A 14,857-nucleotide genomic window follows, 5' to 3' on the forward strand; every position below is an offset into this window, starting at 1 on the left:
GAGAAGAAAGTGAGAAATGCAATCGTGTCCATAGCTAAGTATTTATGAGTTGAAAGTCGAGAAAATATTGCAAAACAGATTATCTGGACACAATTAAAAATTCTGAAGGGTAGGGATAGGTAGATTCCATCCACGTCAAAAATTCAGTGAGATCATTGCATTGCTACTATATTTATGTCTGCCTGCCTCCCACAATAACTAAATAAACTCCTCCATAAAGATAAATGGGTAATTCATCAAAATTATAAAAGACGAAAAAACACAAAAAATATAATACGATAGCCTGTTGCATTATAACCATATAAAAAGTATCTTACCAGGCCAACCGTCCATGGAATAAAATGCTGAACAGAAGCGTATGATACACTACCAAACAAAACTATAAACAATATCTACGAAAGGAGGGTGATTTACTCGAACATCTCCGTAAACAAAACCCAAAAGTATTCTACAAACATTTTCGAAAAAGAAAGCCAAAAGACTTAGAATCGTTCCACACTCATTTTAAAGATTTAGCTACATTTGTTCTCACAGAAGATTATTCTAATGTGGAAGACACAGGACCTACAGTTTTTAATGAACTAGATATGGAAATTACCGAGAAAGAAATATCCGAAGCTATTGATCAATTAAAACGGGGGAAATCTCATGGTTTGGACTATATTTTGAATGAGTATTTCATGGAATTTAGAGAATTTTTTGTACCATATTTGCATATTATTTTTAATCGAATCTTATCATCAGGATTTTTTCCAACACAATGGTCTGACGCTGTTATTGTGCCCGTTTTCAAAAAAGGTGATCCTTCTGATCCAAATAATTACAGAGCAATAAGTCTTGTTAGTTGTTTCTGCAAATTGTTTACTTCCATACTAAACAGAAGACTCGTCTTATGGGCAGCCTCGTATGATATTATTTGAGATGCACAATTTGGTTTTCAACCCAAGCTAGGTACTACGGAGGTAATTTTTGCGCTTCATTGTCTTATAACACAATCACTCCAATCCAAAAAACGATTATATTGTTGCTTCGTGGATTATAAGAAGGCATTCGATTCAGTTAACAGGGAAAAATTGTATAGTAAATTAAAACACTACGATATACAAGGGAAGTTGCTTACTATTTTCGCTCCATGTATAGTAGGATTAGAACCTGTGTAAAATCCTCTGGTCATATTTCACAATTTTTTGAAAATCACATTGGTCTATTACAAGGAGAAGTGTTGTCTCCCCTATTTTTTGTATTGTATGTGAATGACCTTGAAATTGATTTTATCAAAAAAGGTAATCATCCGACTGATTTACAGTTATTAAGTCTTTATATTTTGATGTATGCTGATGACATGGTATTGCTTGCAGAATCGGTTATTGAACTACAAAATATGTTAAATACACTGCAAAGTTATACAGATGAATGGGATTTAGTTGTTAATGTAGCAAAAACTAAAATTGTTGTATTTAGAAATAGTGGGAAGATTGTCACAGATGAAAAATGGGTGTATAAAGATGAAAGTATAGAAGTATTAGATCAATTTGTTTACTTGGGCGTTTTATTTAATTTTAATGGTAAATTTTTGGTAACGCAGAAACAGTTAGCATCACAAGGTCGCAAAGCATTATTTGCCCTTAAATCAACTATAAAACAATTGTATTTAAATCATTGTACCTTATTCTCCCTTTTCGATACCCATGTCTGTAGTATTTTGAATTACGGATGTTAAGTGTGGGGATTACATAGAGCACTTGACATTGAAAAGGTTCATCTGGATTTTTTAAAATTTGCACTTGGTGTTCGTAAAAACACTAATACAACCATGGTATATTTTGAAACAGGGCGTTTACCATTGTATTATGTTCGTATTTTGAGAATGTTCAAGTTTTGGTTTAAACTATTGCAGTCTGAAAATTGTATACTTAATGCTGCATATGAATGTTTATACAATATTTGTGAAAATACAAAGCATACAAGTCGTAACTGGGCTACTTTTATCAAAGAACAACTTGATTGTTTGGGACTTAGTTATATGTGGCATGATCAACATAACTTAAATAGCCATGTTTGTTTGCCAATAATACAACAAAGATTGAAGGATCATTTTATTCAAAATTTACATAGCAACATGCAGTATGAATCAAAATGCACTATTTACAAACATTTGGTTGATAATTTTTGCTTGCAATACTACCTAGAAAAATATATTCCTAAATTGTACAAAAAGGGTATCTCCAAAATAAGGTTATCATCACATAATTTATCCATAGAAACTGGCAGACATAAAAATGCACCACGTGAAAAAAGGTTTTGTAAAACATGTATCACTGAAATTGAGGATGAATACCACTTTTTGTTAGTCTGTCCTGTATATTGCTAGATTAGAGCTAAATTAGTGAAAAAGTATTACTGGAGTAAACCCTCCATGTTCAAATTTATACAACTATTAAGTGTGAACAATGTTAAAGAACTCTGTAACTTGGGAAAATTTATTTGTAAAGCTCTTGAACTAAGAACAGCCCATAATATGTAATTTGTATCGTCATTCTCCTTTTTTACTATCATTATACTAGTGTATTTACTATATACTATTGTATGCTAGATGTCTTTGTAAGAATTGGCCGTTTATTTTCAGCTTTGTAATTATTATCCATGTTCAATTTTGTTATAATGCTATAAGATGTATGTCTTTCGCAATAAAGTTATTATTATTATCATTATTAAATGTAAACAAATGTAGTGGTATCTTAAGTCTGACAAATCATTCATACGCAATCATTCGTGTGTAACAAACCAACCATGACCCCCAAACATGTGGACAATATAAAATGGGAAATCAGAAATCTCATCTGATGTACAAGGCTACAATTCTCAATCTTTTTGGTCTATGGCACACTATTTATCTAAGATGAATCAAGAGTTTCACCTGTAAAGCCATCTTCGCAAGCCAGGCGTTTTCGGTCCGCTTCGCTCCCCGGGGAGCGAAGCGGACCGTAAACGCTTGGCTTGCGAAGATGTTGTAAAGCAGGAATTTGGGCTTATGAAACATATCTTTAACTTTTATAGTATGGTTTAACATTGTAAACTTTGGTTTCTCACCCAAAATAGTCCCATGCTTATTTTTCTAAATCCTTTTGGATTATTAATTTTCGTACATATTCATTAATTTTCGTTTTTCCTTAGGAGAAAAAATCCTGTAGGAAATGTAAGGACTTCTATAAGAAAAATTGAATATCCAGTAGGACTTCATTTTACAATGTTCCTGTAGAAAAGTTCTTTCTTCTAAATAAAATTTGTTTTTCCTTTCCAATTAGGCCTATTTTTCTATAAAAAAAAAATCCATTAGAATTTCAAAATTGTTCGCAAGATTGTTTTGATTCCTACATGCATATGAAAATATCCCGTGGGGATCCGAGTTAGAATAGGTCCTCAGTGCCCCTTGCTTGTCGTACTTTAAGGCGGATGAGACCGTAAAAAGATCCTTCCCTACTCAAAGGCCGTAAGCGTTGAGCATAAGCCTAAGTTTTGCAACCCTTCATTGGCAAAGGTGATCGACGTCTTCACATTAGTGAAAGATTCTCAAGCAGTATACAACCAACCTATATGAAATTCATTGTTCCGTAAGAAGTTTTCTCAACTATCCGGTGAGAGTCACGTGACAAAAGTAGTTTTGAAGCATGTAAATGATGTATTAAGACTGTACCATTGAATTTCCTGAAAGGTACAGGAATGATGACCGCTTTCATTCAATAAATCATTTAGGCCTTAAACAAATTTCACATCAAAAAGCTTTAAATGTAAAAGTGTAAAACCGCTGTGATTTCATCAAGAATTATATCCCATTTCTAAGCTATAGATCCTCTAAACACATTATGTGCACCTTTGCGACTAAGACTGTGACATGTAGATTCTAATCGATGATGAATTTGAAGCAATCGACAATATTTTCTTTCTCAATAAGATAATGTTTCATCAGTTCTTTAACTGTTTAAACACATATGTTAACAGATAAAGCCTGAAGTCTTGTTGACATTTTCAATGGTCAGTGCACAGAAAAACACAGCCAGATGACTTGGCAAACTAGCCTTTACCTGTGCCTGATCCGATAGAAGTGATATCATCTGATTAAACCAACAAAAAAGTGAATCCTCAGGTGAAAAGATCCCAGTATAACTGTATTGGACATACCTGTCTGCAACCAAGCGTAACAAGGCGACTACTGTAGCCCCGAGGTAAACTGTGTATATAACGCTATTTCACGCGACTTGCCTTTTGGTTACTCAAAACTAAACACGCATGCTAACTATATACCAAACAACTGGCCATTAATCGACAAGGAAATATAATCGTCCGATTGTTTTAACTTATTGACCATCAGTAGTTCTGCCATTTCACCTCGATTCTGTAACCAAAGGAGAGGAAATGATGTGATTTATAGGTTTCAGTGATGAATTGAGTTCTTGGAATTTATTTCTGAAAGTCGACAATATTTATTGGCCATCATGGCCCCAGCCTGTGATAATTATGGACTATTATCGATATTTCTCTTCATCTTATTGTGTCCAAAACCGACAGAAGCATCGGGTCCGGATACTTCTAACTTAGGTAAGCATGATTAATAGGACTAAATTTAAAGCAACGTAGTGTCGCTTTATATGAATGTCAAATAATTATAATATATATAAATTTGAAAATTTAAGGATTATATAACGATGAAAATGTGTGTTTCTGAATTATGTAAATGCGAATATTTGCTAGTTATGTCCTGGTATCCATAATCGTGATTATACTAGTCCACATATATATCGTTACGATATTTTCTTCATTCACTATCCACTAAATAGTTGTCTCGCTGTGGATTAAGTTTTGGAGACATAGGTAATCTTGTACAAAACATCTGCTTCTTAATTCGCATTCAATTTCATATCTGTGACATCGTTCGTACAGAAAATATATCCCCACTTATACACCAGAAGTATAATTAATGCGCAGCAAATTAATGAATTTTGAAGGTGTTCCAAAACGTGTCGCCTGGGAGATTTTCATTTTTTCCCAGGTCTATTTTTATTTTCTCATAAAGGCAGACGGTGGTCATTTATTCGTGTAGTGACCTCTGTGTTGGGTGATTATGAGCTCACACTGTTTACTGTTTTCTGTGTATTACGCTTTCATCACATGGTCAATAAAAATGACAACAGTCACGCTTCGTTGGCCCCTGCGGTTGCATTCTTTAGTTTCAGTAATCAAGACAAGATAGCCATGAAATTAGCACTTTACTAATGAAGTAAAGCGACAATGCACCGTGGGATAGAAATACAGAATTCTACAGAACCAGTGCACTGTCCGGTCACTCTACCATGTGTCTTTTCTATAAATTGACCATCCTCACCTGTTGATTGTCTGTTTACACGTTTATTTTATTGATAGTACATGCACTTTCCGACTATATATTGCGATCTCTAGTTAAACATAGTAACAGAATGCATTCGTACTTATAAATTGGTGTGTGCACTATTACTGTCAAACAATTCGTAGATATTTAGAAGTTTGACGTGTTTGTTGCTTTTGTGCAAGCCGATAATTTCTCAAAATTAAGTTAAATATATGAATATTCTCTCTCTCTCTCTCTCTCTCTCTCTCTCTCTCTCTCTCTCTCTCTGAGGCGAAGCATGGTTAGCAGTTTAGGAAGGACGTCCTCGCACAATGTCTAGCCAAGAATACACACACATACGTGTATATAAGTAACTGTGGTTACAGGGACACCTGTAAAATTTTACCCAATACTCTCTGAAATGGTTTTTGAGAAAGAATAGAAGTAGAACACGTCCCCGAACCACTTATCCCCTCTAATCTTATATCTATGAAAACCTTTCGCGTTCTGTGGATCACGTAACTGTAAGGTGCACCATTAAAACTTGTCCTCACTTCAGGCGTGAGAGAGAGAGAGAGAGAGAGAGCAGGATATGACCAATATTTTAAATCCTATTACAGCTTTGAACCATGTTCTCTAAATATAGGTATTGCAGTAAAACCGTAACCACACGTGCGTCTTTATAAAGAGGTGGGGGATTCACATGCATGATTTATGATGATTGATATGCAAAAGCTTCCAATTAAAGCCACAAATTATCGTAAAGATGGCTATTTGTAATATTTCAGAAACAATCCCATTGTGGCGATATTGATCCTCACATATACAAGTAACATTGACCTTTGACCTTTAGTTCAAGTGCAATGACAAAGATTAAAATTCCTGGCAGACTATTAAAAAACAAAATACCCCCGATCTTCGATATCGGATGCATTAAAATAAAAATATGATGCTACTCGATTTATATAATTCGGAAAAAGTAAATGTTGCTGTGTACAAAAAAACACCTTACCGGTATTGTATGTTAATGGCCTTGACCGATCCCCTTTTTGAACCAGTGAAAGTTGTCATAAACTAATACTTTTGGACTTCGGAATAGTCTTATGTTTAACTCTTTTAAAGCATCAATCGAAAGAGGAAACCTTTCAAATTTGTTTCTTTTTATTGATTTGGACATATTTTATCATATATAAAAATACGCACTAAAGGACTGTTTCTTCTGATGGGCAGATGAATCTAAGTGAGTGATAGTGTCATTCGACCCTGCATGTACTGTAGATTTGAGCTGCAATCGTTATAAATAATAATAATGATAAGCGTAAAATCCATATTGCTCTAAACGCTATTTAGATAACAATAAAATAAGTTGTATAAGAACAAATGACTAGTAGGTGAAGATATGGAGTCCGTTATGGTTGCACAACATAGTAATCTTGACTTAAGAGTTCATCTGCACAGACTAGTTGTAATGAATTGCAAACAGATGAATCTCTAGATACAGAGACTAACAGCAGTTCTGATATCATATGGTAGAGCATTCCACAGTTTAGGGACAGCCACACTAAATGCTCGAGTTTGAATTACAGATGAAGTGGTAAATGGCACTTGTAGTAGGCTTCTTTATTAAATCCACTATTCAGATTTACTCACCATTTTTCCTTTGTCTGTTATGGGTACCTTCCCCTACCCTTAGATGGTCATTCATCAATTAGACTCGGATCTTCCTGATTTTTCTTCTTCACTTTTTGAACTAGGCCGCATTGTGGATTTTAATTTGACTGCTGTTTTTGTTTATGTTTTTGTTTAGGTCTTGGAATACAGCATATTTTTAATAAGCATATTTATTGTGGAAACTTCGGGATATCTATGATACGCAATTTCCGAACTGCTCTATAGTTGTTTCCCTTTGTTTAACTCTTACGTACGGCGAGATGCAAAACCTAATTTTGTCCATACGCGGTGTCTATGTTATCGCTGCGTTCCATATATTGCTGAAAGGATGTCAGAGTACCAACTGCTATGCAAACACCCGAAATAAAAGAACACTAAAATTTAGTAAGTTTATGAGTATTTGAAAATAAAATAGTTCAAACAAACTCGAAATTCACCATCGAATCGATCGTGTCATAACATTTATTGTCATTTACATTGTACGTATACATCCTGTACCCACTCAAGCGTTTCATAGAATGCTTAAATGTACCTCCATCACAGAAGAGTTGATACCTCGGAAATAGCGTATTGCAGAATGTATTCGCCTAAGTCTGTTGATACGTCTGCTTGTGGGGACTTTGAAGTGAGCACAAACCATTTCAACCTTAAAATTGGCATCTGTGTATTGGCTTAGTGGCCTGTCAATCACACATTGAAGAGAGTCAGTATTCTAGAAGAGTGTTGTTGTAAGAAATAGTTTATTCATGCTGGAAAAATTAAATGAATAGGATTGAACAACAGGTACAATGCCTATTGTTGACCTCTGCTTAAGTCAAAGTACAAGTTTGTATTTACTGCATATACAGTCTACTCCGAATATAATGAAATTCAGGGGACCGACCTGAATTGTTCATTATATCCAAAGTTCAATATAACCAATGCTGAACTACACAAATATTGCTACGGGGGATTTATTTTAACTTCAATATAACAGATAGTTCATGTAACCGACTTCAATATAAGTGGAGTGGACTGTATGTAGAAGAGTGTTCTATTCGATGTGATCATAATTTGTACTTGGCCGCCATCATATGTAATTGCATTTGATTATCAATGATTACAAGACAACCTTTAGTACAAAAATCATCAAATTTCATAAGCAGGTTAGTGATGACTAGTAGATTTCCAGGTTAAAGGTAACGGGATTTATAGTATTCATGTTATCCTACTCTTTATGGAAGAGTCCTTATTCTGATGAACTTCAAGGTGGTCATGACTTGTGGATGGCCGCTAGGTCTTTGGGATTCTTTTAGCATGCATATGTAACAATTGTTGTTCACCGATAACTAGAGAACCATTTGCCTGATGATCATCACACTTCAGACAGATTTTGTAGAATACCTACATACTGCATATAGCAGTTGTTTTCCGACAGAACCCTATGCGTGATGGTTAATTAACTTGATAGGCATATTGATCATTGCTTTGAGGTGACCCCTTTTGATTAGAGGTCAAAAAATCAAAGGTCCTGAGATTATCTACATGTAACGTATATACAGTATTTGTTGTCCAATTAACCTCTAACCTGATGGTCGTCAAATTTTCATAGGCAGATTGGTCATGAGTAGTAAATAACAACTATCAAAGCACCTGGTTTTCTAGCTTGCATACATCAATTGTTGTCCGACTGATAACTTCAGAACATTTACTAAATGGTCATCAAATTTCATGGGTAAATTAATTATCATTAGTGGATGACCCAGTTAGTATTGAGGTCACCATGTGTTTCTAAAGATGGATTATTTTCCGGGAAATGGGTGTATATACATGTATGTTATATGTAAAATGCCTTGTGGGTGTTATGGATAAAAAGTAAATTGGTCTAGTACTGAAAACGGTGCTATGGATGCAATAAATATTGTAACAAACCCAATTTAATGAAATTTTCTGAATTGATGTCCAAAATGAAAATGAAATTTTCTGGATTGGTGTCCAAATCCGATACACAATCACTGAAAAAGTCGGGAACGTTTATTCTTAAGATTCGCACGGCGGGTGTGCCCGGTCAACAGGGGATGCTTACTCCTCCTAGGCACCTGATCCCACCTTTGGTGTGTCCAGGGGTCCGTGTTTGCCCAACTATCTATTTTGTATTGGTTGTAGGAGTTATGAGATTGATCACTGTTCGTTATCTTCACCTTGCATTCTTAAGATTTACGGATTACTCTGTCTTCCATAATCACTTATATCTTTCATTATTCATCTTATTTTTTCATCTCTGACCTGTACAGTCGAATATGATTATGCGCCTCGTGTACCAGTGTATTTCTGGTCGTGGTGTCGTTAGAGTCTTTGAGTATTTGAGGAACAACATAACTGTCGATTGAAACTGCGCGATTCAGCAGCAAAACTTATTTTCAATCATAAACAACTTGCAATATGCATGACTAGTACATGTATACAATATGCATGATTAGTATACAATATGCACGACTAGTATACAATATGCACGACTAGTATACAATATGCATGACTAGTACATGTATACAATATGCACGACTAGTATACAATATGCATGACTGGTATACAGTATGCATGACTAGTATACAATATGCATGACTGGTATACAGTATGCAAAACTAGTATACAATATGCATGACTGGTATACAGTATGCATGACTAGTACACAATATGCGTGATTAGTATACAATAAGCGTGACTAGTATACAATATGCATGACTATTGTTCAATATGCATGATTAGTATACAATATGCATAGCTAGTATACAATATGCATGACTATTGTTCAATATGCATAATTAGTATACAATATGCATGACTAGTATACAATATGCATGACTAGTATACAATATGCATGACTATACTTAAGTATTCCTAGAATATCCTGTGATACTGCACTTTTAATTATTTGTTTGAAGTAGATTAATTCTGGATCACTTAACTCCTTGTCCCAACAAATCAAGAATTTATAAAAATTCGTATAATTACATGTACATAAATTAAATCAACGAAATGCCGGAGGGATTTTAGGGAATGCAATAGCCCAGTCGAACATTGGATTCTCTCTTCCAAGATGTGTATCACTTAACTTAATTAAGGATCGTTACATTCACTTTTGAATTCTATTCAGAATTTTGTCACAGGCTTGGCGCAGATGTCTGTTAGAGTCGAAGACTTTGAGAAACCAAATGTTTAATATTCAGCTAACAACGAGGTGTGTGTTTGAGGTAAAGAAAGTATGACACGTCATCTCGAAATATTTTAATTAATGCAGGAATATGGAAAGACCGAATTTTCATTGTTGACATTTAGTTGTTCATTGCGATATCATAATACAGGTATGATGGTATCTCATAAGTAGTAACGTAGAACAATATCACCTCACTCACAAAGTCAAGAATAGCAGAGTACAGTTAGTTTTAATGGAATAAGGTATCGTAAGTCTTGTAGTGGGAAATAAAATACAACATTATAAAGATCGGGGAAGAGACAATAAAAATAACTGATTTATTCGTCTGTTTTTATGTGGAATACAGGCATGTAGATACCTCTTAGTGTCATGATGCTAGGAACAACTGTCATGACTGTGAAACACAAGACGTGGCAGTAATTCCACACTCACGGTATCGTCATCGATCTGTGGATCGGTGATTTAGTACAAGTACAAAGAACGCTGGCAATAAGAGCACTTGTTTGTCCCTACCCCTAGTGATTTTCGAGATGCATCAAGATTGGTATACTGCTATATAGTAAATCATGAATTCACCTCTACTAAGCTATGTTAACATGACAGCCAGCATGTAGTGACGTAAGTATTAGTTTATCTGGACTGTAAGGTTATTGGATATCTATAACCAAGAGGACCCTCACAGTACACGATTATAAGCAATTTTGTTACCTGTTAAACGCCCAATTGAAGTACATGTGTTTCAAGAGGAAATTGGATGATTCAAAAGAAAAAGCATTGAAAATTAACATAATTTTCTGAAATTGTTGAGAATGTAGGACTTCACTCAAATAGACTCCGAGTCCTGGTCCTAAATAGCAAATAACGAGTCTCTGAAAACTCCTGACTACGGAACTGCACGTCTCTGTAGTATATACACGTGATCAAAGAGCCGGATATATTGCAGTCTGCATCATTCACGCTGCATGTCCAGCGAAACTACGGTATAGTATCGGAGATTTTATAGGAAAAACAGCCGATTTTTAAAAAAGAAAATGAATTAATAACTCATCCAAAATGTTTCATTAGACTTTGGACAGTGTCAAAATTCTGCAGCAAAACAAACTACTCAAGTTCAAACGACATTTTTGTTGAAAAGATTCCTTTTACACGAATAAACTGTTCCATACATGCGGGTACACTGTGATACCGTGGAACTAAGTAGGGGATGAATTGATGATAAACTGAATTTTTAAGTACTTACCAGTTCATTCGTGCGTCTTTGTGAACCTTCCCAGCATGCAGTCGATACCTGGTATATCTTTAAGGTCATATGCCTGAGGTCAAAGGCCTTTGATTATTATATAGATTCCTAGCTGGAATGGACCTTGCATAGCCACGTCATACCGATATTTGTTTGTACCGATGTTTGTTTAATTTAAAACATTTCATACTATCTCTAATGAATTCCAGATTTTCATTTATTCTAGGTATGAAATTAAGAATTCGAAGATCATATATCGGATTATCAGTTGTTTTAACAGGTTCAATTGAAATTAATTGCCTCAAATGAAATTCGATACAATGGAAGTTACAATTTCTAAAAAAAAATTCGACCACCAAATTATGGATACAGTAGTAACTCTTGTTTGAAATGTATTGTGTGATACATTTCCATTAAATTTTGTAAATAACTATCGAGTTTCACTAGAAAGTGTTCAACATTTATATTATATGGTAGAGCATATTTGCTATTAGAGAATGCCCTGTGAATTTTAAGCGATTAATGCACTCTACAACTATTATGTAAAAATATTTATTAAAATCGCAACCTCAGATTATTTCAATACCTTTTAATTATTCACGACATCGTCATCGCTAGCTCCCCTAATCCCGGTGGCCTACAGGATGTACCATCACACAGTGACTCGTGACATTTCCATTATCATTATAGATTGCAGTTCGTCATTTTTGTATTCGGGAATTGAGCTATTCATTTATATAACTAAAAAGTTATACATTGGAATCATTTGTATTTAACTAAACCGCTTTTCTTTTTCTTTTTAAGATTTCATATCAAGAATTTTCTATTACATGTGATATTTATCTGTGTGGGGGGTAGCTTCACTGTTCTGTTACTAGGCTATTGATTGATTGAATGTTGTTTAACGTCCCTCTCGAGAATATTTTACTTATATGGAGACGTCACCATTGCCGGTGAAGGGCTGTAAAATTTTGGCCTATGCTTGGCGCTTATGGCTATTGAGCAGAGAGGGATCTTTATCGTGCCACAACTGCTGTGACACGGGACCTCGGTTTTTGCGGTCTCATCCGAAGAACCACCCATTCAGTGGCCTCTTACGACAAGCAAGGAGTATTGTTATATACCTTCATTTTCTTTCCTATATGAAACTAATATGATTTAGAACCAACATTTTACTAATTTAGTTTAACATTTTAACCAACATTCTCACACTCATGTCTATTGACCGGTCAACTGTTTACTAAATGTTGACCGGGCAATAGTCTGCCTTCTTTCCATTGGCTACGCAAGTCACGTGATTATCGGTCTGCTGCTTTGCTTACGCAATGGCGAGGTTCAGTGATTTAACTGATGATGAAATATTGAATTTATTAGATGAAACGCTAAGCAGGAATACGAAAAATGTAATGATTGATTATTAATTCAGATATTGGGTATGTTTTCTTTTAAACTAGTGGATACGTTGAGAAACGTACGCAATTACACCGTCTTGTTAAAAGTTTTAAGTCAACAAACCATGTGCATCTCGTAAAAACAACCTTTAAAAAATGAAGATGTACATGTATAAAAAAAAACACAACAGTTATAGACTGTGTCCTCGGACAACAGCTGTTTTGTTTGACCCTCGAACGCATCTGTTGCCCTCAGCCTACGGCTTCGGGAAACAGATCTGTTCTCGGGTCAAACAAAGCAGCTGCTGTCCTCGAACCCAGTCAATAACTGTATACTGAGGACCTACATGTATTCTTGGGTACAAAATATTATCATGATCACTTATACGTTTATACATATTATTAGTACGCTAACATGATTCATATCAATTCCTTAATTTACTAGGAGGTAATGACATTGAAAAATTCCTTATACTCTTATTAATGTCATTCGTTTATCCAGAATAATTATGTTAATAAAGGGCCCGCAAACGGGAAAATCCCTCGCAACATGGCATATTTAACATGTAAAACAGTATCCCTACAAGTGTTTTTAAGAATAAGGACGCAAGGAATTTTGGAATATTTATTCCAGTGACCTTGACCTTTTGAATATAGACACCTAGATGTTCAAGTATTTGAATAAGGTTCGGAGTCATTTGTGGCGGATTTTTTCTCAGTATCAGGGGTCCCGACTCTACATATCACCAACATTATCACAATAATGGAATTTTACCGGTATGTCCAATCGTTGATTGCATCTTCACAATGTCAGGGTTTTTATTTTCACTCGTCATTTCTAAAATATTAGGGGTGTTTTGTCCGCTCATGGCTGACAATTTCACGACGTGAGTGTCCTGACCTAAACGACATCCTCACAATAAAAGAAGTCCCGAGTCCACTAAGTACGACATCCTCACAATAAAAGAAGTCCCGAGTCCACTAAGTACGACATCCTCACAATAAAAGAAGTCCCGAGTCCACTAAGTACGACATCCTCCCAATAAAAGAAGTCCCGAGTCCACTAAGTACGACATCCTCCCAATAAAAGAAGTCCCGAGTCCACTAAGTACGACATCCTCACAATAAAAGAAGTCCCGAGTCCACTAAGTACGACATCCTCACAATGCCTGGGATTCCCGTAAGGATCCGGGTTACAATAGGTCCTCAGTACCCCCTTGCTTGTCGTAAGAGGCGACTAAATGGGTGGTCCTTCAGATGAGATTGCGAAATTTGAGGCCCCGTTTCACAGCAGGTGTGTTACGCTAAAGATCCCTCCCTGCTCAATGGCCATTAGCGCCGATCATAGGCCTAAATTTTGCAGTCCTAAACCGGTAATGATGCCGTCTTCATATGAGTGAAAGATTCTAGAGAGAGACGTTAAACAACATGGAAGGTGAAGATGACGAACAGCAATTAATCTCACAACTCCTATAAGCAATACAAAATAGATAGTTGGGTAAAGACGGAACCCTGGACACACCAGAGGTGGGATCAAGTGCCTAGGAGGAGTAAGCATTCCCTGTCGACCGGTCACAATCGCAGTGATTCCTATATCCTGATCAGGTATACGGAGTTATCCGTAGTCAACATCAGTGTGCCAAGAACGGTCTAACAGTCGGTATGAAACACGTCAGACAGATAGATTGTATTGACAAACTACCGTTATAACGACCATATAATTTGCGAAATGCTGACTTTAATGGAGACTGTTGAAACCCCTGTATCATCAGCTTGTTTGTCAGTAGATTGCCTCGATTTAAAAACTGACCATACACAGAAAAAACTCTTGCGTATCGAATCAGTTGAGAGATATAAACACTATATGCAGGTGACAATGGAATATTGCTACATAAATACGGAAAGTTGACGATAGAGAAGCTGAAATCATCCCGTTTGTCATACAGTTGAGTTGTCAGTTTGCCGTTAATGTCTACTTTCAATAAAATATAAGTATGAAG

At 35.6% G+C, this 14,857-nt stretch overlaps 1 protein-coding gene across 1 annotated transcript in view; it reads left to right on the forward strand.

Moving 5' to 3' along the window:
- The first annotated feature begins 4,265 nt into the window (after nucleotides 1-4,265).
- LOC125648820 (deleted in malignant brain tumors 1 protein-like) overlaps nucleotides 4,266-14,857 on the forward strand; it is a 77,978-nt gene continuing 67,386 nt past the window's right edge. The window contains exon 1 of the mRNA XM_056166803.1: nucleotides 4,266-4,596. Coding sequence (XP_056022778.1) covers nucleotides 4,494-4,596 — 103 coding nt within the window. The 5' untranslated portion in view covers nucleotides 4,266-4,493. The remainder of the gene's footprint in view (nucleotides 4,597-14,857) is intronic.

This window comes from Ostrea edulis, chromosome 5 (genome assembly GCF_947568905.1).
Source record: "Ostrea edulis chromosome 5, xbOstEdul1.1, whole genome shotgun sequence".
Classification (NCBI taxonomy): domain Eukaryota; kingdom Metazoa; phylum Mollusca; class Bivalvia; order Ostreida; family Ostreidae; genus Ostrea; species Ostrea edulis.